Source organism: Notolepis coatsorum, assembly GCF_963971535.1.
Source record: "Notolepis coatsorum genome assembly, chromosome: 4".
Lineage (NCBI taxonomy): Eukaryota > Metazoa > Chordata > Actinopteri > Aulopiformes > Paralepididae > Notolepis > Notolepis coatsorum.
The window spans coordinates 42196995-42220301 of record NC_140168.1 but is presented as its reverse complement, the minus strand read 5'-3'; the positions used below and the strand labels follow the sequence as shown (position 1 = coordinate 42220301).

Genomic DNA, 23307 nt, shown 5'->3' with positions numbered 1-23307 from the left:
AAATCCTTAATGTCTATTACCCATAACCCCCCCCCCCCCCGCGCCCGTTAATCTTTTCTCCATCATCCTTTTCCTTTCTTTATTCTGTTGGCTTTTTGATCAAACTGTTATAGACCTTTTAAGGGGGATTCCATTGCTAGGGGAACAGCTTTGGCCCAGGTTTATTTCTTGTCAGCTATTAGCCAATACTGCAACAGAACATAACCGTGGGCTAATTCAGAATGTTCATGTTGTCATGTTGTTCAAGTTTGGAAAGATCTACTGACCGTTTCAATGGAATTGTGTTTCTAGGGAACAAGTTGTTATTATGTAAGTTTATTTCCTGCCAGCTATTGATATTAGCAAACACTGCAACAGGAAATACATGTATCAATAGCCGACAGGAAATTAACTTGGGTTAATTGAGAATGTTTATGTTGTCAAGTTGAAACCGTCTATAGCATAATTGAATAATTTACAGCAGCCATTTTGTCACGCCATTGCAGGGTATGCACAGGTGTAATTAATAACATTAAATATGACTCTGTTCCGTTTAGGCGCTGGAGCCAGGGCTCTGGTATTGTGCATGCCCTCTCACTGAAATGGTTCTGGCACCCCTGTTTACTGGCCGCTGTTAACATCAACTGTTGACTCACGCGATTCAAACTCTGCCCTCCCAACCCCCCCCCCCCCCCCCCCCCCCTCCAGTGTCAGTTCAGGGCCCTCACCAACGTCACCTGTTGAAGAGCCTACTGAAGGACTACAACAATATGGAGCGTCCAGTGGCCAACGACTCCCACCCGCTCACTGTGGCCTTCTCCCTCAGCTTGATACAGATCATGGATGTGGTGCGTGACGGTCTTCATGCTAGATCTCTCCGCGTGTATTTGTTCTAGGCGTCAGTCGGCTACGGAACGCCAGGCGTGCCGATAACATTTCCGTCATTGTGCAAAATATCTGACGTGTGGCAGAAATTGCTTTGTACAAACGCAAATAACGCGTGAACATTACGCAAAATTTAAATATGCCACTGTATAGATGTTCTAACCGATCACAACTAAGACATTATCACCTCTCAGATGTGATTGTTCAGATAATCTGTACAGCCCTATATTTGCTTTATGTGCATGGCAATTCTGGACATCTGTGCATTTTACTATGTGTGTGTGTGTGTGTGTGTGTGTGTGTGTGTGTGTCGTGTGCGTGTGCGTGTGTGTGTGTGTGTGTACAAGGTCATTCATGACACGTGTACGAGCTGATTTTCTGCACGATAAGAGGAAACGTAATTAGCACACCTGCCATTCCGCGGTCGGCAGATCGTTCAGCTCTGCTGTTTGACACAGTGGGACTGCCTTATCCGTGTAATTATGAATATTTTTTGTGGCTGGAAAATAATCTTGCTACTGTATCTGTAACATAATTGTCTCTGGACGTAAAGAGAGTATAGTAGCTTTGCTGACAGATAATGTCGATGGTTTCCAGGATGAGAAGAACCAGGTCCTCACAACGAACATCTGGCTGCGGATGGTAAGCAGAGATCGGTGTGACTGCGGGGGATGATTGCTATTCTTTTCCAATTCAATAATAGAAAGAAATACAGTTTTCTCAGTACACTAAGTGTCTGTGTATATTTCAGAGTTGGTTTGACCATTATCTCCAGTGGAACCAGTCTGAATACCCCGGGGTTAAGAATCTTCGCTTTAGCACTGACCAGATCTGGACCCCTGACATCCTCCTCTACAACAGGTAACACACACACACACACACACACACACACACACACACACACACACACACACACACGCACGCACGCACGCACGCACGCACGCACGCACGCACGCACGCACGCACGCACGCACACACACACACACACACACACGCACACACGCACACGCACACGCACACACACACACGCACACGCACACGCACACGCACACACACACATTAAATACAGTTCTTGAATCCACAGATTATACATCGCACATTAGGGTAGGATTCAAATATCAACAGAGCTTCAATATGCTTCTGAGGACATTTCATGGATACAAAAGAAATGCGTTCACCACCACCACACCCTGCCTGACGAGACATTACAGCGGAGATCCAATCAAATCCTGCCAGCAACTTGGCTCTCTTCCCTGACAGGCCTGCAGTCCTCAAGCCACTAAGTGCACATCTATGGTCATGGGCTGCCAAATATCAGGACCATTAAGGCTCTTGTCTAGAAGTACAGGGCGCATACACTGTGTGGACGGCATGCAAGCTATTCAATTCACCGATCTCCTTCTGTCAGCAGCCGGCATGCTGAGCCATATTTTGTGGAACGCAAGTTACGCTGTTTGTGGACAATTGCTACACGCAGGCAGAAAGAAATCGAGTGGTGTGCGACGGACCTGTGCTGAGGTCCGCTATTGCATCCTTTTAGTGCGTGCGGAGTGCGGACCCAAGTGGATTGTTTCCAATCTGTGTTTGCTAGGTCTGGACAATGATCGGGCCATAGCCAAAGCCTGTGACCTATACTGACACACACACACACACACACACACACACACACACACACACACACACACACACACACACACACACACACACACACACACACACACACACACAGACACAGACACAGACACAGACACACACACACACACACACACACACACACACACACACACACACACACACACACACACACACACACACACACACACAGAGACACAGACACACACACACACTTGCAAATTCCATAACACACACCAATTCCCTTTTATTTTTATTTTTATTTTTTTTTCTCCTTATTTTCAATTTTTTTCCCCATCCCAATTTCGTTTTTCCAATTCTTCCCTTCCCTGTCTTGAATGTTGCTAGACTATGCCTCCCACTGGTCGGCTGTAGTGAGGATAGAAGCCTTGCATCACGTGTCCCCTCCGGTACACGAGGAGGCAGCCTGTCGCATATTTTCACCGCAACAGCTCGAACTCTCAGTGGCGAGGAGTAACGCGTGGGAGGCTCACGCTGCCCCCGATACTTCCTGTTTCCGCCGTACCGGCGTCACCCAACCGACCTGTAGGAGTCGCTGTCCACAACATCCAATCCCCACCCACCGGCTTTCCCACCCTCTAACACTGCCAATTGTGTTAGTATGACGGCCGGCCAAGCCGGGTAGCAACGCCGAGAGCTGGGCTCGATACCAGCATCTCCTGCGTTAGTGGCGAGCGCCTTGCCCACTGCGCCACTCAGCCGCCTAACACACACCAATTCCATGAAGTATTGTCCTAAGTTCTGCCCTCTTCTCCTCTGTCCTTCCTCAGTGCAGATGATGACTTCGACTCCACCTTTAAGACCAACGTCCTGGTCAACTCCAGCGGCTATGCTGAGTATCTACCTCCAGGTGAGAATCTCTCTCAATTCACCAGTTAAATTATTTGTTTTCATCTCAGTCTGTCTTCTCCTCTCTCTCTCTCTCTCTCTCTCTCTCTCTCTCTCTCTACACATCTCTGTTTCTATGTCTCTCCATCCATCTCTCTCTGTCTCCCTCTCGATCAGACTATCCATATTAGTAATTTCTCTCTGTGCATGTCTTTCTCCTATATTTCCCATTAATATTTCATGGTGATAAAACATTGATTGTTTTTCGCCCCATTCCCAATGCGCTGAATATAATTTATAAATAGGAAACGTACATTTACATGTAGTCATTTAGCGGACGCTTTTATCCAAAGCGACTTACAAATAGTTTACAACACCTCAGCTAAGGGTAAGTGGTATTGTTGGTCTAGCAGTGCTGAGTGCATAGTAGTATAGACATATTAGTATACCTCCTCTTGTCTCAGCCTGAATGCCAGATGCATGGATGCAGGGATAGGGAGTGAATCTGGCATGTAACTGGAATACAGTAATCTGATTACCAAAACATGTACATGTAACTGGAATACAGTCATCTGATTACCAAAACATGTACATGTAACTGGAATACAGTAATCTGATTACCAAAACATGTAACTGGAATACAGTAATGTAACTGTACTCTGGATTTGGCACGTTGAAGGGGGAAGGGGCATTTCTTTTGATTGCTAAATGACTGACTATCTGTCATTCTGACTATCAGAATGCAGCTTGGTGGCATAGTGGTTAGCACTGCTGCCTCAAAGCAAGAAGTGTCCTGGGTTTGAACCCGACCTTGGACCAGCGCTTCTATGTGGAGTCTGCAGGTTCTCCCCTTGTTTTTACCTGGGCTTCCTCTGGGTACTCCGGTCTCCTCCCACACCATAAAAGACTGTGCCAAACTGAGGCTGCCCACTACTCCTAAATAGTGAGGATGGTTAAATACAGTCCTGATACAGTATATGTAAATGTACTTCAATAATACAATTATTTAGGGCGGCTAGGTGGTGCAGTGGGCAAGGCACTCACCACCAATGCTGGAGACGCTGGGTTCGAGCCCAGCTCTCCACATTGTTTTCAGTTTGGCTGGTTGTCCATACTAATACAATTGGCAGTATTAGAGGGAGGGAAAACTGAGGGGTGGGGATCGGACGTTGTGGACAGCGACTCCTACAGGTCGGTTGGTGCGCCTGCGCAGTAGAATCAAGAAGCGATGGGGGCAGCGCCCCTCCAAAGCGCAGACCCCTGACGCTGAAAGATCGAGCCGCGCAGGTGGAAAGATGCGACGGCTGCTACCTCGAGTATCGGAGGGGACTTGTGCTATGTATGGCTTCGTCCACATTGCAGCCGGCTTGTGGGAGGCAAGAAACAGCGTTCGAGACAGGGGAGGGTTGAATTGGACGATACGAAATTGGGATGGGAGAAAAATAGAAAATGGGAGAAAAAGTGGATAAAAAAAATAATACAATTATTTATATTTTTTACCATCAGGTTTTGTAGGCAACATAATCCAAAAGTAACAGACAATTAGCCGATTATGTTATTGATTCAGAGTGTTCCAATCTAGTGAATTACATTATGAACTACAATTCAAAGCAGGTCATCTGTGATGGACTGCAGTTTGAGAGTAGGCTTCCAAAATCGTGCCTATAAGACTGTGTGAGCTACAATCCCCAGAGCTCTCACAGGCCTAACGGTTAGGTTTATACCCTCCGCTTCCCCTTACGCCACATAAAAGAATGTCAAAATGAGGCCCTTTGTGCTGCGCTGAACGAAATGGCTCCTGTAAAGTGAAGTTGTGCAATCCAGCGGCCATGTTTATTCATGAGGCGCTGTGTTGAATGTAAACAAACATGGCCCCTTAATGTCATGATTTGGATGAGAGCCAACTGAGAGACGATGTCCAGGCCTCGTATAATGCAGAGGGAGTGAGACCAAGAAAATAAGCAAGTTGGGGTATGGTGGGGGGTGTGGTCAGGAGATAACATACTGATCTGATCTGATTCTCATCTGATCCCAGGATGAGAATTCAGAGGCGTCCCTCTGATCCCAGGATGAGAATTCAGAGACATCCCTCTGAGATATAGGCTTTTGGATGAGAGCCAGGCTGTCATGATGTTTCACTGGGTGATTACAGACGATGCTCTCTTTTGAAGGGTTTCTTTTTGGTAGAGAAGCTTCAGAGGAGCTAGTTGCAGTGTAATAAGAATATAAACTGCGGCAACATTGAGGATGCAGGAGTCAAATATATGGCTCCAATGTTCAGTTACCGAGTATGTGAGAGAAACTACAGTTACTAAAATATACATGTAGGCACGCAGTGCAGCACATTTCAAAGGGAGATAAAAACAAATATAACTGTTAGCTAATCAGGGTTGTTTGAGTTCTCTGGAGCCAATAATGTGAGAGATTATAGTGAGGAATCGTGCCACAAAACAAAAGCCAAGCAGTTGTAATTTCGTTTTATGTCGCTCTGGAACATTCAGTGTAGGACCCTCTTAATCTCATAAACCCGATTCTGAGCATCAAGGGAATACAATTTGCAGAGACTAACGCCTTCTGATTAGCCTTTGAATATGTCGCTAGGTGTAATAATGTGAAATAGACTATTCTAACCCACTTTGAATTGGTATTGTCTTGGTGATCAGCGACTGATTTATGGATAGCGTCGGGCCACCTAATCCCTCTTCATAATGAACGTCTGCGAGAACCGTTTGTTTGGCTCCTTTTGCATTTCGGGTACGGTGTAAAAACCGTAATTACTTTAAAGCTTAGTTCGCTAGTGACCTGTGAGAATCATTCCAAATCGTTGTGAGTGTGTGTGATTGTGTGTGTGTGTGTGTGTGTGTGTGTGTGTGTGTGTGTGTGCGTGGTTAATTGCGTAACAAAAGCGCTGATTTGATTGTGCACTGTCTGACCTTACAGCTTCCCTGAGACTTCAGGTGACAGCCGATTGAGCAGGAGACTGCAAACAAAGCCTCTGTTTTTACAAGGTCGTAAAAGAAAGTCTCATAAAAGATCAGCCTCGGGGAGAAACATCTCTGCCAACTTCTCCTTTGCTTCTTTCTATACGGGGATGTCGGCGATCTTCTCCTCTCCAAACTTTCAAACTCCAATGCTAAAAAAAAAAAACTCTTTCTCCCCCCCCCCCCTCGTGTCTCCTTCAGGCATCTTCATGAGCACATGCAATGTGGATGTTCGCTGGTTCCCCTTTGATCTCCAGAAGTGTGAGCTGAAGTTTGGTTCTTGGACGTATGACGGCTGGCTGATGGACCTCCAAATGAACGAGGCTGACATCTCGGGCTACATGCCCAATGGAGAGTGGGATCTAGTGGGTGAGTGAGGCTGACATCACAGGCTACATGCCCCATGGAGAGTGGGATCTAGTGGGTGAGTGAGGCTGACATCTCGGGCTACATGCCCAATGGAGAGTGGGATCTAGTGGGTGAGTGAGGGTGACATCTCGGGCTACATGCCCATGGAGAGTGGGATCTAGTGGGTGAGTGAGGGTGACATCTCGGGCTACATGCCCAATGGAGAGTGGGATCTAGTGGGTGAGTGAGGCTGACATCACAGGCTACATGCCCCATGGAGAGTGGGATCTAGTGGGTGAGTGAGGCTGACATCACAGGCTACATGCCCCATGGAGAGTGGGATCTAGTGGGTGAGTGAGGCTGACATCTCGGGCTACATGCCCAATGGAGAGTGGGATCTAGTGGGTGAGTGAGGGTGACATCTCGGGCTACATGCCCAATGGAGAGTGGGATCTAGTGGGTGAGTGAGGCTGACATCACAGGCTACATGCCCCATGGAGAGTGGGATCTAGTGGGTGAGTGAGGCTGACATCTCGGGCTACATGCCCCATCGAGAGTGGGATCTAGTGGGTGAGTGAGGCTGACATCACAGGCTACATGCCCCATGGAGAGTGGGATCTAGTGGGTGAGTGAGGCTGACATCACAGGCTACATGCCCCATGGAGAGTGGGATCTAGTGGGTGAGTGAGGGTGACATGTCGGGCTACATGCCCCATGGAGAGTGGGATCTAGTGGGTGAGTGAGGCTGACATCACAGGCTACATACCCCATGGAGAGTGGGATCTAGTGGGTGAGTGAGGGTGACATGTCGGGCTACATGCCCCATGGAGAGTGGGATCTAGTGGGTGAGTGAGGGTGACATGTCGGGCTACATGCCCCATGGAGAGTGGGATCTAGTGGGTGAGTGAGGCTGACATCACAGGCTACATGCCCCATGGAGAGTGGGATCTAGTGGGTGAGTGAGGGTGACATCATCCAGTGGAATAATCCACAGACCTCGTTTTGAACAGTTTCATTGATAAACTATTTTGGCAGGTGTACCGGTATCTTATCTTGTTTTGGGCAAACTGCCCCTTTTAGGATCAAAGTAGAAATACGGATTCTACACAAGACACACGTTGACATCTAAAGGTTCTGTTAAAGTGGATGGCAGGGCTCCAGTTGCACTGGCTCTCATTACTTCCCTCTTAAATTGACTTTGAACATAGGAAGTGCACAGCTTTAATCCACTTACCATGTTTTTTCGAGCAAATAAATTTACTGTATCTCTTCTCTTCCAAATTGATCCTAATTCACCAGTTAATTATTTGTTTTCATCTCAGTCTGTCTTCTTCTTCTCTCTCTCTCTCTTCTCTCTCTCTCTCTCTCTCTCTCTCTCTCTCTCTCTCTCTCTCTCTCTTCTCTCTCTCTCTTCTCTCTCTCTCTCTCTCTCTCTCTCTCTCCAGGGGTGCCTGGCAGCAGGAACGAGGCCTTCTACGACTGCTGCAAGGAGCCCTACCCCGACGTCACGTTCGTGGTGACCATTCGGCGGCGGACCCTCTACTACGCCCTGAACCTGCTCATCCCCTGCGTGCTGCTCTCCTCCATGACGCTGCTCATCTTCGTGTTGCCCGCCGACTCCGGAGAGAAGATCTCGTTGGGTAAGTGTTAGGGCAGAGGTGGCGGAGCCCAATAGCAGAACACGGGAGAAGAGAGAATGGAGCGTTTTAGGTTGGATTTAATTGTAGGCACCAAGCAGACAGGTATGATAACAGGAATGTGCAATAGACGAGAGCAGGTGCACTCCTTGTGCAGCACAGGAGCGTCCAGGTGGGTGGTGTCTTGGGAGCGGTGGTCCTGGGCACAGAGAGAACAAGATTAGGAGAAGGTATTTCAACAAGGACAGAGTAGCAAGGCTATGGTTTAGTCGTCGTACCTAGGTTGTTAGGTTAACACTGCGGCGAGGGAGAGCAGGATCCGTGGGCTGAAGTAGGGGTCTGATGATGAGGGAATCCCTCGCAGCCGTGTTGATTGATCTCCCTCCGCCAGCGTGGGAACGCAGGGACCGGATGCTGCCCATATAAGGGTACGGAAGGAGGAGGGGTGAGGAAGGCTCTCGCCGTGATGGTGTGGAAGGAGGAGGGGTGAAGAAGGCTCTCGCCGTGATTATGACAGTAAGGGGGGAGGGGGTCATGGCTAGAAGACAAATTTGATGATCACACAAATGCTTTTTGTGATGTGATGTCTCCAATTAGGCTACGGTGAGGGTTAGGGTGAGGGTTAGGTATAAACGACTTCCAAGGTGAAAGATCGCTGAAATCCGGATACCTTCTAGCCGTGACAGGGGGGGGGGGGGGGGGTTGAAGTAAAGTAGCAGTTCTCAACCATTTTATCTCATGATCCCTGATAACAAAGGGATGCCTGCAGCCTACAGGGGCTCAGACAGGATGATGAACTGTGTCAGCAAATGGTTTTCATTTTCCACTTTCAGGTGTTTAGATTGATGGAAGCCTAGAGGCTGAGAAAAAAAGAGAAGAGGCAGAAACATTATTAAACAAATATTCTTCACACGCATTACTTATATTTGTATTCCACACATTATTGTCTCCACATTCTATAAATCATCTTGTGAGTAAACCCCACAATATCATGTTACGAGTCACAACACCCCCAAAGGTTAAGAAACCAATGAAGCAAAGGGGTGGGGGTGGGGAGACGTTGGAGGAGGGGGTGGGTGGAGACGGTGGAGCAGGGAGGAGGGGGGGTGGGTGGAGACGGTAGAGGAGGGAGGAGGGGGTGGGTGGAGACGGTAGAGGAGGGAGGAGGGGGTGGGTGGAGACGGTAGAGGAGGGAGGAGGGGGTGGGTGGAGACGGTAGAGGAGGGAGGAGGGGGTGGGTGGAGACGGTAGAGGAGGGAGGAGGGGGTGGGGGGTTGGAGAGGGACTACAGCTATGAAGAAAGATGAGAAGGCAAGTAATAGCTGCATGGGGGAGCTGGAGGTAGAGCAGGGTGGAGAGGAGGCGGATGAGTGTGGGGAGCTGGAGGTAGAGCAGGGTGGAGAGGAGGCGGATGAGTGTGGGGAGCTGGAGGTAGAGCAGGGTGGAGAGGAGGCGGATGAGTGTGGGGAGCTGGAGGTAGAGCAGGGTGGAGAGGAGGTGGATGAGTGTGGGGAGCTGGAGGTAGAGCAGGGTGGAGAGGAGGCGGATGAGTGTGGGGAGCTGGAGGTAGAGCAGGGTGGAGAGGAGGTGGATGAGTGTGGGGAGCTGGAGGTAGAGCAGGGTGGAGAGGAGGTGGATGAGTGTGGGGAGCTGGAGGTAGAGCAGGGTGGAGAGGAGGCGGATGAGTGTGGGGAGCTGGAGGTAGAGCAGGGTGGAGAGGAGGCGGATGAGTGTGGGGAGCTGGAGGTAGAGCAGGGTGGAGAGGAGGCGGATGAGTGTGGGGAGCTGGAGGTAGAGCAGGGTGGAGAGGAGGCGGATGAGTGTGGGGAGCTGGAGGTAGAGCAGGGTGGAGAGGAGGCGGATGAGTGTGGGGAGCTGGAGGTAGAGCAGGGTGGAGAGGAGGCGGATGAGTGTGGGGAGCTGGAGGTAGAGCAGGGTGGAGAGGAGGCGGATGAGTGTGGGGAGCTGGAGGTAGAGCAGGGTGGAGAGGAGGCGGATGAGTGTGGGGAGCTGGAGGTAGAGCAGGGTGGAGAGGAGGTGGATGAGTGTGGGGAGCTGGAGGTAGAGCTGCAGGGTGGAGAGGAGGTGGATGAGTGTGGGGAGCTGGAGGTAGAGCAGGGTGGAAAGGAGAACAACCCCCATCCCCCATACACACACACACACACACGCACACGCACACGCACACGCACACACACACTGGAAAAGCAATGGATCGGATGTGTACTCAGTCGGATGATACTTAAAGCTTAGGAGTCAGAATCAGTGTGGGAGTCAAGAGGTGGTATTGACGCGTCTCATAAAGATGGCGAAGGGACACGCTGGGAGAACTCACGAGGAAAAGCTTGCCACAGCAACGGCAACGTCCGAGCATATCTTTAACCTAAATACACAATGCATTACGCTGCATTTTGTTGGAGGAAAAAAATGCACCGCTTTACACCCGGCCAATTAACCTATTGATGTAATTAAGGCCGGTGAATTGATTAGGGAGAGAGAGCTCAGACAGTGCCTTCCAGGAATATGCTCTTGTCACTGCGCTTGATGGACGAGTCACAGGGACCAAGTCTGGGAAGCCCAAGGGGGCCAGAGGAGCGTGCTTTTACATACATCTGCAAAAAAAGGCTTAAAGGAGCATTTATTAATGTCCTTAATATCCTTAAAGATTCAGTACAAAAGAAAATCGTGTTCTCATTGCATTATTTTAATTTGTATTTTACAGAAGGTATGTTGATGTAAAATTACCCAAAATGTTAGAACTGTTATTGTTAAAATGTAGATTAAAGCTCTTTGATCACAATCCCCCTGGATATCAACACAATCAAATCACTTCAAATATCCAATCTGCTTCCCTGAAAACATTGCATAATCTACTCAGGTTACTCTGACTGGCCCATCTGTCAGTCTGTCAGTTGTCAGTAGTTGTAACAGGATATCAGCTAGCTTGTCTACAAACAAGTACTGAAATTAGTTTGTGGCAATTTAGTTAATTTTAGTGGTTCAAAAACACCCACAGCAACTGTGACAATTTATATATCACTCTTTTGTGATTAGCCAGCAGGTATAGTGTCTCTGGGGTTGCGTAAAGAGTGTTAATAATATACAATAGTATATTAGACTACCTCTGGTATGGTGTCTCTGGGGTTGCCTAAATTTTTTTTTTTTTTAAGATAAATATTTTTAGCATTTATCGCTTTTTACTACTGGGCAGTCCAGTAGAGAGAGAGAGAGAGAGGAAGAACGGGAGACAGAGTGGGGGGAAGACATTCGGCAAATGACGCCGGGTCGGGGAATCGAACCCGGGTCGGCCGTGCCGCGACGCAGCGTGCTACATGGTTCGCCACTTGGGCGCCCCGCCTAAAGAGTGTTAATATACAATAGTATATTAGACTACCTCTGGTATGGTGTCTCTGGGGTTGCCTAAAGAGTGTTAATATACAATAGTATATTAGACTACCTCTGGTATGGTGTCTCTGGGGTTGCCTAAAGAGTGTTAATATACAATAGTATATTAGACTACCTCTGGTATGGTGTCTCTGGGGTTGTCTAAAGAGTGTTAATATAGAATAGTATATTAGACTACCTCTGGTATGGTGTCTCTGGGGTTGTCTAAAGAGTGTTACTATAGAATAGTATATTAGACTACCTCTGGTATGGTGTCTCTGGGGTTGCCTAAAGAGTGTTAATATACAATAGTATATTAGACTACCTCTGGTATGGTGTCTCTGGGGTTGCCTAAAGAGTGTTAATATACAATAGTATATTAGACTACCTCTGGTATGGTGTCTCTGGGGTTGTCTAAAGAGTGTTAATATAGAATAGTATATTAGACTACCTCTGGTATGGTGTCTCTGGGGTTGTCTAAAGAGTGTTAATATAGAATAGTATATTAGACTACATCTGGTATGGTGTCTCTGGGGTTGTCTAAAGAGTGTTACTATAGAATAGTATATTAGACTAGCTCTGGTATGGTGTCTCTGGGGTTGTCTAAAGAGTGTTACTATAGAATAGTATATTAGACTACCTCTGGTATGGTGTCTCTGGGGTTGTCTAAAGAGTGTTACTATAGAATAGTATATTAGACTAGCTCTGGTATGGTGTCTCTGGGGTTGTCTAAAGAGTGTTACTATAGAATAGTATATTAGACTACCTCTGGTATGGTGTCTCTGGGGTTGTCTAAAGAGTGTTACTATAGAATAGTATATTAGACTACCTCTGGTATGGTGTCTCTGGGGTTGCGTAAAGAGTGTTAATATAGAATAGTATATTAGACTACCTCTGGTATGGTGTCTCTGGGGTTGTCTAAAGAGTGTTAATATAGAATAGTATATTAGACTACCTCTGGTATGGTGTCTCTGGGGTTGTCTAAAGAGTGTTAATATAGAATAGTATATTAGACTACCTCTGGTATGGTGTCTCTGGGACAAGGTTTGCAACAATGTTGCTGACCAGGTAGGATATGTGCTACATCTCGCTGTTGAGCTGAATGTGCTCTGGCATCAGTGCACTTACATCAAACACCATGAACTGCTTTGCACTGCTGTGTTTTGCATGTAGCCTATAGTTATTCTGCAATTACACACGCAGCGTATTATTCCTTTGGGCGATTATTATTTTTCCATTACTCTGTTCAGTTTCATATCTCTCATCCTCAGACAGTAGAGAAAACTGCACAGCATCTTGAGTTGACATTTCAGAAATCTCAAGCGAACCTATTTAACAAATTATGACCATTTAATAATCGTTTCATACAGGCTACAACACAAGCACACATTTAATACACATATAAGACTTTTGCTGCAGGCTTGTGTGTCTTGTCCTTGGTCGGTGAAAGATAACACAGATCTACATTTCATCCACAACCCATACGTTTTCATTTATCAGCCGGAAAAGGCCATCTGTACCCTATGAATGAATGAATGAGAACTTTATTTAACAGATTGCAGAATGGGTACAATACAGTACGGCTCAATGCACACAATTGTTAAGGGGATGCAGACCAGAGAAAGACGTTTGTCTTGTTTACATCAGGGTCCCCCATTTTCAATTCATAGTGACATTTATGACATACACAACATATATGACATCATGACATTTATGGCATAGGGACATACATGACATACAGGTATATAGTACTGTTACATTTGTGACATATATGATATGCAGATATACAGTACTGTTAACCATAGATCCTGACAGAGAGTATATACATATGATGGGGAGGAGACTGTACATATATACATATATACATACGGTGGGGAGAGAATATATACATACGGTGGGGAGGAGACTGTACATTAGGAGGGGGTGAGTGGGTGGGAGAGAAATATACATACGGTGGGGAGAGAATATATACATACGGTGGGGAGGAGACTGTCTATTAGAAGGGGGTGGGGGGGTTTGGACATTTACCGTGGCCAGTTTCGAATTGCAGCCTCCCGTAGGTGCTCGAGCGGTTTTGAATGTGGGTAGGGATTCACATTCCTTTACAGCTTTGGGTACGGCGTTCCACATTGATGTGGCATAATTGCGAAACGTGTTTAGTCCCTTGTTTGAGCCGAATCTGGGTTTAACATGATTTGTTGAGTTTCCTCTGGTGTTGTGGTCGTGGTATTCACTGACCTTTGGGAAGTATTTTGACATGTACTTTGTTGTGTATGGAACATGGTTAGTCTATATTAATCAATAATCCCACCAACTCACCCGCTGTGTGAATTCTGATAACAATAATCTGCTTGTGTTCAGACATGGGCTCAGTTTGTCATTACTCAGATTTGACGGATTTTCTGGGAGTGTAAACTCTGCATGGAATAATGTTTGTGTTCAGACGTACAGCCCCGCCAGTGCATGTCCGGAAGGGGTACTTGAGGCTACGACTGACCATGCATATTTGATAGATACAGTAGTATGTCTTTTATCAAATATACTAACTATCATATACTATTTAGTTTACTGTTAGGCAAATTTATAGACAGAAAGGCTTGCTAGCATGAAGTTAGCTTTCTGGGTCATTGTCACTGGCATCAGTCAAGTGATAGGTGGTTGTCAAGCAGTTGCTAAGGTGACACAGAGGGACTATAATGTAAGTCAGCAGTGAGTAAAGCAAAAACAACATATTTCTGTATAGTTTAATGTTGAAAATATGAATAAATGGCACGGATTTTTTGTCACTCCGCTACAAATCAGATGGTTCTTCTCCTCCCCAATGTGCCTTAAAACCTTTTAACGTCGCACACCTACTCGTTTATCCTTTACTTAACCCATGTTCATCTCCCATAGCAACCGATCACACTGGTCTCATGAATTAGTTTCATGCTTCATGTATTATTATGAGACTAACTTCACATCTCCTTTCAACGCCCCCTCAACATGCTGAGAGTCGGCTGTGCCCAGAGCGTTATAAGACTTAGTTATAATAGTAATAATAATACAACTTTATTTGTATAGCACCTTTCATACAGAAACTGCAGCTCAAAAAAAGACAGGCATAAAATGAGCACATAAAGTGCAGACATAATAAAATCACAGTTTTTCACATTAAGATCTAACATCCCAACAGGCCACCTTGTTTATGGTTTGATTCAGTTTAAAAAATAGACAATAATAAAAAGAGTAAGATAGAATAGACAGTGTATTAATGCAGTGCAATAAGTAGTAGAATAGAGTAGACATGAAATGAGCACATAAAGTGCAGACATATAAAATCAGTTTTATTTTACAGTGCAATAAAATAGTTAATAAGTTAATAACCGTTTAAAGTCGTCTTTACCTTCTCTGTTTGGTATCCACAGTTTAAAACCTGACAGTCTTCCCTCCTGTTTGATACCGACTTGGACCCTTCGAACCTCCCACTCAGGGCAAACCTCCCTCTCAGGGCGCAGTTCTAGCCTGGGTCCTACACGGTATATTTGTTATAACAAATAATGATACACCTGAAGCTGGAAATAAACGACAGTATATCCACAATAGGCCTTTTCTAACTTGAATGAACATAAGTGTACTGGTTCTTTAAGGGGCATTCCCTTTATCTCCTGACCTAGCTGGGCTGGACTGGCTCCTTTCATTGAACGATTTTCAATGGGGTCAGTTAAGCCAAGAAAGCACTTGTTAAGATTTGGTCCTTTAAGAGAAGTGAGATAGATGAATACACAATGAACAGATAAATGAAGATGGAAATTAGTGCAGGAGTGTGTGTGTGTGTGTTAGTGAGAGAGATAGAGAGAGATTGTGTGTGTGTGTGTGTGAGAGAGAGATTGTGTGTGTAAGAGAGATTGTGTGTGTGTGTGTGTGTGTGTGAGAGAGAAAGATTGTGTGTGTGTGAGAGAGAGAGAGAGATTGTGTGTGTGTGAGAGAGATTGTGTGTGCGTGTGTGTGAGAGAGATTGTGTGTGTGTGTGTGTGTGTGTGTGTGAGAGAGAGATTGCGTGTGTGTGTGTGTGTGAGAGAGAGATATTGTGTGTGTGTGTATGAAAGAGAGAGAGAGAGTGTGTGTGTGTGTGTGTGCGTGTGTGTGTATGTGTGTGTGTGTGTGTGTGTGTGTGTGTGTGTGTGTGCGTGTGTGTGCGTGTGTGTGTGTGTGTGTGTGTGTGTGTGTGTGTGTGTGTGTGAGAGAGAGATATTGTGTGTGTGTGTATGAAAGAGAGAGAGAGAGAGTGTGTGTGTGTGTGTGTGTGTGCGTGTGTGTGTATGTGTGTGTGTGTGTGTGTGTGTGTGTGTGTGTGTGTGTGTGTGTGTGTGTGCGTGTGTGTGCGTGTGTGTGCGTGTGTGTGTGTGTGTGTGTGTGTGCTGTGTCCACGCTTGTGTGTGTGTATTTAGTTTAGTTTTAGTTTATCTGGATCCCCAAAGAGGGTTGACTTGTCTACCTGGGGTCCGACTTACAAAACATACAACGTACAAAGTACAAGTCATTGCACATTCCCACAAAGCAAATCTAAGCACCTATGGAAATTGAAGATGAAAAAAAAAAAAAATAGAAATGAGAATAACGATTGTCTCCAATTGTATCAGGTAGTCTTTCAAGTCAGGTAGTCTTTTTTATTATTTTTTTTTATTTTTATTTAAGAAGGCTAGGTTGGGAGTAGATGTGTGATGGCAAGTTGTTCAAATAAGAGGTGGCTCTGTATTTTTTAGAAGATTGGTTCTTGATAGTGGAAGGTCAAAATTATGTCTGCTACTGTAGATCTTGTATTATGCTTATTAATATCTGATTTGTGGTGTGTGTGTGTCCGGGTGTGCAGATGGATGCAGTTTAGATGTGGAAGGAATATTACAGACATATTATGTGCAGAAGTAATTTACTTCCTGACCATTAGTCTGTCATGCTAACTCATTTACATCAACATTAATTGAGATCCAATGCTATGAAGTCAGCTATGTTGGGTTCTGAGCATTTGTCAGAATACAAAGCACTGGATAGCTTGTTATTCACAGCAACAGGTTTCATAATCTTCAATCAAACATATGGTGCGCGTACAAACATGAGAGTATGGAGCTGCATAGATTAGCGCACACAGCTTTTCATATTGATCTCAGCACGAGGACTCATTCTCCCCCTCTATTTATGTCTCTCTCTCTCTCTCTCTCTCTCTCTCTCTCTCTCTCTCTCTCTCTCTCTCTCTCTCTCTCTAGGTATCACAGTGCTGCTGTCCCTCACTGTTTTCATGTTGCTGGTGGCAGAGATTATGCCGGCCACATCTGATTCAATACCACTTATAGGTTTGTCTATATGTTTGTGTGTGTGTGTGTGTGCGGGAGAGGGAGAGGGAGAGAGAGGGGGGGAGAAAGAGAGGGGGGAGAGAGAGAGGGGGAGAGAGGGAGGGAGAGAGAGGGAGAGAGGGAGAGAAGGCGGGAAAGTGATTTTTTTCATGATCTTTTACCGTTACTGAAAAATGTAGGCTATTAATAATTTTATGCCCATTCACCACCACTGCTGTTGGCTCCCAGTGTATCTGGAGATGTGTCTTAAACGCCACCACATTTGACTAAAATAGAAAATAAATGCACAGCATGGGTTTATGTGGTGTTTATTCTATTTAGGTGGTGAATTGGCAGAAAATACAGTAAACGTCCAACATTTCACAGTAACAGTAAAAGAATTATGAAAAAAAGTAGGGCACCTTGATTTTAGTTTTGAGGCACGACTGACTTGGAACCAACATGTCAAAAATACTAGTATGGTCCTTTAAAACTAATTGTGCCTGGGAGCCAAAGCCAACTTCTGCTCTGGTGATGAGGCCATCTGGTCGCCCTTAAATGTAATTGGCTAAATAAATCGTATGGGCCCACTGCTGGAAATTACGTTTAGTGAGCTCACCGCAGCCAGGAACAGATGAGATGCCATCTTGCTTAAAGACACAAATCCTGAAGACTCTGGTGGAAGAAAAGAGAAAATGCTGAGTCATGATCAGTTTGAGCGTAACCTTTTAATAATAGTACACATCGCTGCCACAGTGCTGTCTCACCCCATTTCTACTCTTTCTCTGTGTCTCTCTATTCCCCTTTTCTCTCCCTCCTCTCCCAGGCCAGTACTTTGCCAGTATAATGATCATCGTTGGAATGTCAGTTATCGCTACTACAGTGGTACTACAGTATCATCACCACGACCCAAATGGAGGACACATGCCCAAATGGGTAAGAGCAGCAAGAACTCTCCGTACATCATCAGAATTTCATGTGGACTGTGGAAGTTCCTTTCAAGACCTTTTGTTCACACCTCCCCCTCCCCCCTTGTATCCTCCTTTCCTCTCCCCTCACCTGGCCATCCCTCCCCCCTTGTATCCTCCTTTCCTCTCCCCTCACCTGGTCGTACCTCCCCCCTTGTATCCTCCTTTCCTCTCCCCTCACCTGGTCGTACCTCCCCCCTTGTATCCTCCTTTCCTCTCCCCTCACCTGGTCGTACCTCCCCCCTTGTATCCTCCTTTCCTCTCCCCTCACCTGGTCGTACCTCCCCCCTTGTATCCTCCTTTCCTCTCTCCTCACCTGGTCATCCTTCCCCCCTTGTATCCTCCTTTCCTCTCCCCTCACATGGTCGTCCTTCCCCCCTTGTATCCTCCTTTCCTCTCCCCTCACCTGGTCATCCATCCTGTTAATCATTGACCTGAATTGAATCATTATCCATATCCTTAAGATATATATATCAATATCAATACAAAATGGAGGCTTCCAATGGACACAATCTCATACATTTTCTTTCATTCTCATTGGCCATGTTACCTGTTTCTGCTGTAATCCTGCCAAGGTTTGGACATTGAATTTACAATGACATATTGATGTCCAAGTCTTACTAGTTGTGCCTTTAAATGAATGTACCGGTATATATACTAGAATGAACCAGAATATCCTCCAGCTAGAAAATAACCCCCTAGTGGCATAATGGTTCCAACATCAAGCACTTGGAGAACGTACTGCGAGTATCTGACTGGCATTCTCTGGTACTCATAAGCCGTCCTTAGGAAAGCGAAGTGGAGAAACATCCTGTGGGACGGACAGATAGGCACATGAAAGGTCTGTGGGACGGACAGATAGGCACATGAAAGGTCTTTCAAGTATATAAATGTGAACCAATCTCCCAGGCCTGATAGAATCCAGCAGCTTTGTGACTGTGAGCATTCTGAATTCCCTCACTGCAATTTGCTGATTGAGCAAGCGTAGGTTAAAGATCTGTCTCATCCTTCCTGTTTTCTTTGGAACCAAGAAATAATGGGAATATACTGCCTTCTTCTTCTCCTGTGGAAGGACAAAGGCAATGACCTTCTTTGATAACAGCTCCTGTGTCTGGTCTGATAACACAGACTGTTTGATTGATTGATTGAATTTATTTATGGATCCAAAGACACAACAAATCCAAGGGATGACATGCAAAAGTGACACTTATTTCCAGCATGGTCCCCGATGTTATGACCAAAGGAAATACAAAAATAACATATAAAACAACACATAAAGCAAAAGTCCAATACAAGAAATCCATATTCTACATATCTACAAGACAATAACATCCTGACCAAATACCAAATTATTTTCCATATCTATACCACCATTAAAACAATAATCCAAGAATGACCTGACAGCTATCTGGCCACTTTACCCCAAATATATGAGCGAACCTGACCTTTAAACATTCCTCTAAATCCTGACAGTTTAATACTAAGTGGAAGGCTATTCCACATTGAGATACCTGTGTAGCAAATTTGCTCTGAGCCATAGACTTAACCCGCGGCACCTTACAGGAGCGAACACTGGCCCTGGTATTGTGTCCATGCTGCATATGGACCATAACTTCAGATTGTTTGGGGCTGTACCATTGACTATGTTGAACATGTGGTTCAGTTTCATCTGTTCAACCCTGAGGTGCACTGGTAGCAGTCCCACCTTTTTGAATTTGACACTTCCTACATGCGTTCTGGGAGGCACACCTAGTAAGTAACGAATAGTGTTGTTTTGCATTACCTGTAGTTAATTTTTTTATTTAGTCGACAGACCACTGTACCATGCTGTGCTCGCATAGTCAAATTACACTGAAGCAAGGATGACACTAACAGCTTTTTAATAGCAAATTCAAAAAGCCTGGTATTCCGATACATGAACTTGAGTTTGCCTGCACACAGGGCCGTTTCTAGCTTTTTTGGGGCCCTATGTGAAATGTTGTTTGGGGGCCCCTATTTTGTGAAACTATGGTGGGGGGATTCCAAAACCTTAAGGTGGGCATGCATTTAACATTTAAATGCATCAATCTGGTGCACTTTAAGAGGAAAAGAGGCTAGAGCCGTGACAAATACGTATATATTTTTTTCTCACAAATTCAAATCAAACATCTCAAGTTGACCCCAGCAATGACAGAAAATTATATATCAAGAAACTCCTGAAAACGTACAGGATTTACCGAATCTGCATTATAACATCTCCCAAATGCACATAAATGAGACAGATACTGCATTTTCCTTAAATTTCTGACTTAAAATATTGAAATTTAAATATAACTATTTAAGATAAAGTTAAATAAAGTTTGAAAATGCAACTACATTTTTGTCAGTAAGCTACTTATGTATTTATTTTTTATTATAAAGAAACGCCCACTTGCGTCCATAAGCAGTAGCCTATCGGTTAAATTGTTTAAGCTGATGATTTGTTACATCCCTACAGGATGTATATATATATATATATACAGTATACAGTGTATTGAGTAAAAAAAAAAACCTGGTGGCTTCGGGCCTGTCCGAACTGAACGCGTCTATTCGAATACCAACGGAGTTGTGCGTTTTGCGAATCTGATTGGCCACTGACGTTTGTGGTCATGTGCCATGTGCGCCCAATCGCGTGACGAGCTGTGTCTTTGCCCATTTCCGCGTCGAACAGCCTGCAAACTACCTAACGCCTAGTTTATCACTGGTTAAGCTTAGGCGACTCTTTCGAAGTTGGTTAAGGTTAGAGTTTGGAATCAGGGCTGGCGTTCTATCGCCATGCTCTAAGACAAACTCTAACCGTAACCAACTTCGAAAGAGTGCCTAAGCTTAACCGTCGAGAGAACTTGCCGTCACACGATTGGTGCACATGTCACATGACACACAGAAACGTCAGTGGCCAATCAGATTCACAAAACGCACAACTCCGTTGGTATTCGAATATAGGCGAACTGAACTGGTCAACCCACGGGAGGAGATCGACCACACTCTGGAGGCATGAATGAGAATCATGTCAGGGGAATGTGTGATGTCACCAGACTGGTTGAGGGGACTCTGCTGGCGGTGACAGTGTAGAAGTATATGAAGCCCTCGTCTTGAGGAGGAGGGACCAGGCCGCTCGTCTTTCAAGGGGACAGGGCCAGCGTGACTGACTTACCTGAGTGACACCTGGGGCAGCGTTACCTTTGGCCAGCAAGAAAAACCTCATCTCAGCCACTCAAGCTGGATGAGGGGGATGACGAGAGAGGGGGATATACTTGTGACTGGCATTCACTGCCACTTGGCAGTAAGGGACAGATGACAGGTGTCGGTGGGTTTCAATGGAATATTGCTCTTTCAAGAAAATATAATGCATTCAAAGTGAATATTTCTTTTCTTTTCTTTTTCCTTTAACACAACATAAACATGGGGTCATGGGCATCTCTGGGGGGGGGGGGGTGTTGTAGGGAGCTAACCTCTGGGAGTTGGCAGGTGGCCCTCTTTCAGATGGAGGCTGGGACAGTGGCTGGCTCTTCATGACCTTCGTGAGGGAGGGCACTGGTGAGTCCTCTGTGCCTCAGTCAGGGTGGCCTGCGACAGCCAAAGGTGAAACTGGGTCATCATGGACCAAGCCATAACTCTGGCAGTGGCGACTGCCAATGTCTGGGTCAAGAGGAGAATTGCACCTGAAGACTTTGCCAATGTCGCAGCTCAGCGTGTCCATTTGACGACAGGGCAGATAACAGCAGAGTTATATCGTTGGCAGCTGCTGCACTCTGAGTTGCACTATGCACACATAGACTTGTCAGCCAGGGCGGTAACCAGCTGGTGCAGCCACTGCTTGGGCTCCAGCTTCCTGTCAAACAGCACCTGGATGAAGATGGGCAGCCAGAGAGTTCTCCAGGCACAGGATAGCCACTAGTTGAGTAGACATTCGCCCCTCTATCTTGGCAGGCTGCTTCAATATAGGTGGGAAGGGAGGGCAGAGCAGCAGAGTCACCCACCATACCAGCAGGCTTGGGGCAGAATGGGGGGCACTGGGAGGGGAATCCCCTTCACTGCTAATGTAGCGCAGCGGAGGCAGAGGAAGCTACAGAACTGAATGAGTCAACAATGTTGTCTTGCTCCTCCTGGATGGTAACAGGGGCCAAGCCACTGGAAGCAGGGGGGGGGGGGAGTTGGCACCACTGTTGTTCTCGTCAGAGTACAGGAGACTCGGGAAGCTGGCCAAGGACGCTGCGGATCTCCTGGTGCACTATGTGGGAGTGCTATATTCTAGTCCTCCCTGGACAAGACAGCGGTCATCTGAGTGGCTGCAGTTGTCTGAGTCCAAGGCTCTCAAGTCATGGGGCGACACTTAGGCAGGACTCCGGACCGTCGAACAGGGAGCTGTCGGGACATCTCTATACACTGTACGTTGTTTTTCATTATCTTGAAGTCGCCATTGAAGGAGAAGAAATCACGTGATCTCATAAATTACTTTCCCAGTGCTGTAGGCTTTAAGTAACATTCGTATCACGTTTCAATCATTCAATGGTGTTCTCAATCTTTTTACCTTTTTATCTTGCCAGTCTCTCATCTGCACAGTGTAGTTGCTCTCTCTATATACTTCTGCTCCTCCTTCACTGTTCTGTCTCTCTCTCTCTCTCTCCACTGGATTCAGCCTCATGACTCATTCAGCAGGCAGCTTCAGTCTGTCTGACTGTGTTCATCAAATGCACCTCCACAGCTTACAGCAGTAGTGAGTTCAAAGAGCCCCGTGTCGGTGGGTGGATTCTACTGGAATAAGTTCACCTCTGTTTTTTTCTCTCCTCACATTCCCCTTGCGTTTTAACGCTAAGTCATACTTTGAAACTTTATTTTTTTCAAATGAAGAGCTTTGTTCCAAAACAAATTTTTTATTTTAAAATCAATAGCTGTAATTTAAAAAGTGTCATCATTTCACTAGTAAACGTTTTATGATAGCCATCAACATTAATGATGGCTATCATAAAACATTTACTTGTGAAATGATGACACTTTCTTTTAAATACAGCTATTGATTTTAAAATAAAATTTGGAAATATGAAATAATACATTTCCGGTAAGATAACTTTTTTTTTTATAAATGGGTACAGTATTTTACACATTTCATAAGCATTTTATAAGGGCATGTCCTCTTCCACTGCAAAGAAATTCCACAGATTTATAATGTATCAACAACCCAAAAAATGTATTGGTTGAAATGGGGGGTGAACATGCAGATGCTTTATAGAGCTCTCCGTGTTGATAAATGGCCCTGTTTAGACATTCAGATGGCCAATTAACAAGCTAAGTGATGGGGTCCAGAGGAGGGCATCGAACC

At 45.6% G+C, this 23307-nt stretch overlaps 1 protein-coding gene across 1 annotated transcript in view; it reads left to right on the top strand.

The window, feature by feature from the left end:
• Positions 1-734: 734 nt before the first annotated feature.
• The window catches only part of chrna11 (cholinergic receptor, nicotinic, alpha 11), a gene marked incomplete at its 3' end in the record, with an annotated part of 36191 nt that continues 13618 nt past the window's right edge, over positions 735-23307 (top strand). Inside the window, exons 1-8 of the mRNA XM_084313256.1 lie at positions 735-827; positions 1462-1506; positions 1616-1725; positions 3288-3367; positions 6528-6695; positions 8120-8314; positions 16936-17022; positions 17828-17937. Coding sequence (XP_084169382.1) covers positions 750-827; positions 1462-1506; positions 1616-1725; positions 3288-3367; positions 6528-6695; positions 8120-8314; positions 16936-17022; positions 17828-17937 — 873 coding nt within the window. The 5' untranslated portion in view covers positions 735-749. The remainder of the gene's footprint in view (positions 828-1461; positions 1507-1615; positions 1726-3287; positions 3368-6527; positions 6696-8119; positions 8315-16935; positions 17023-17827; positions 17938-23307) is intronic.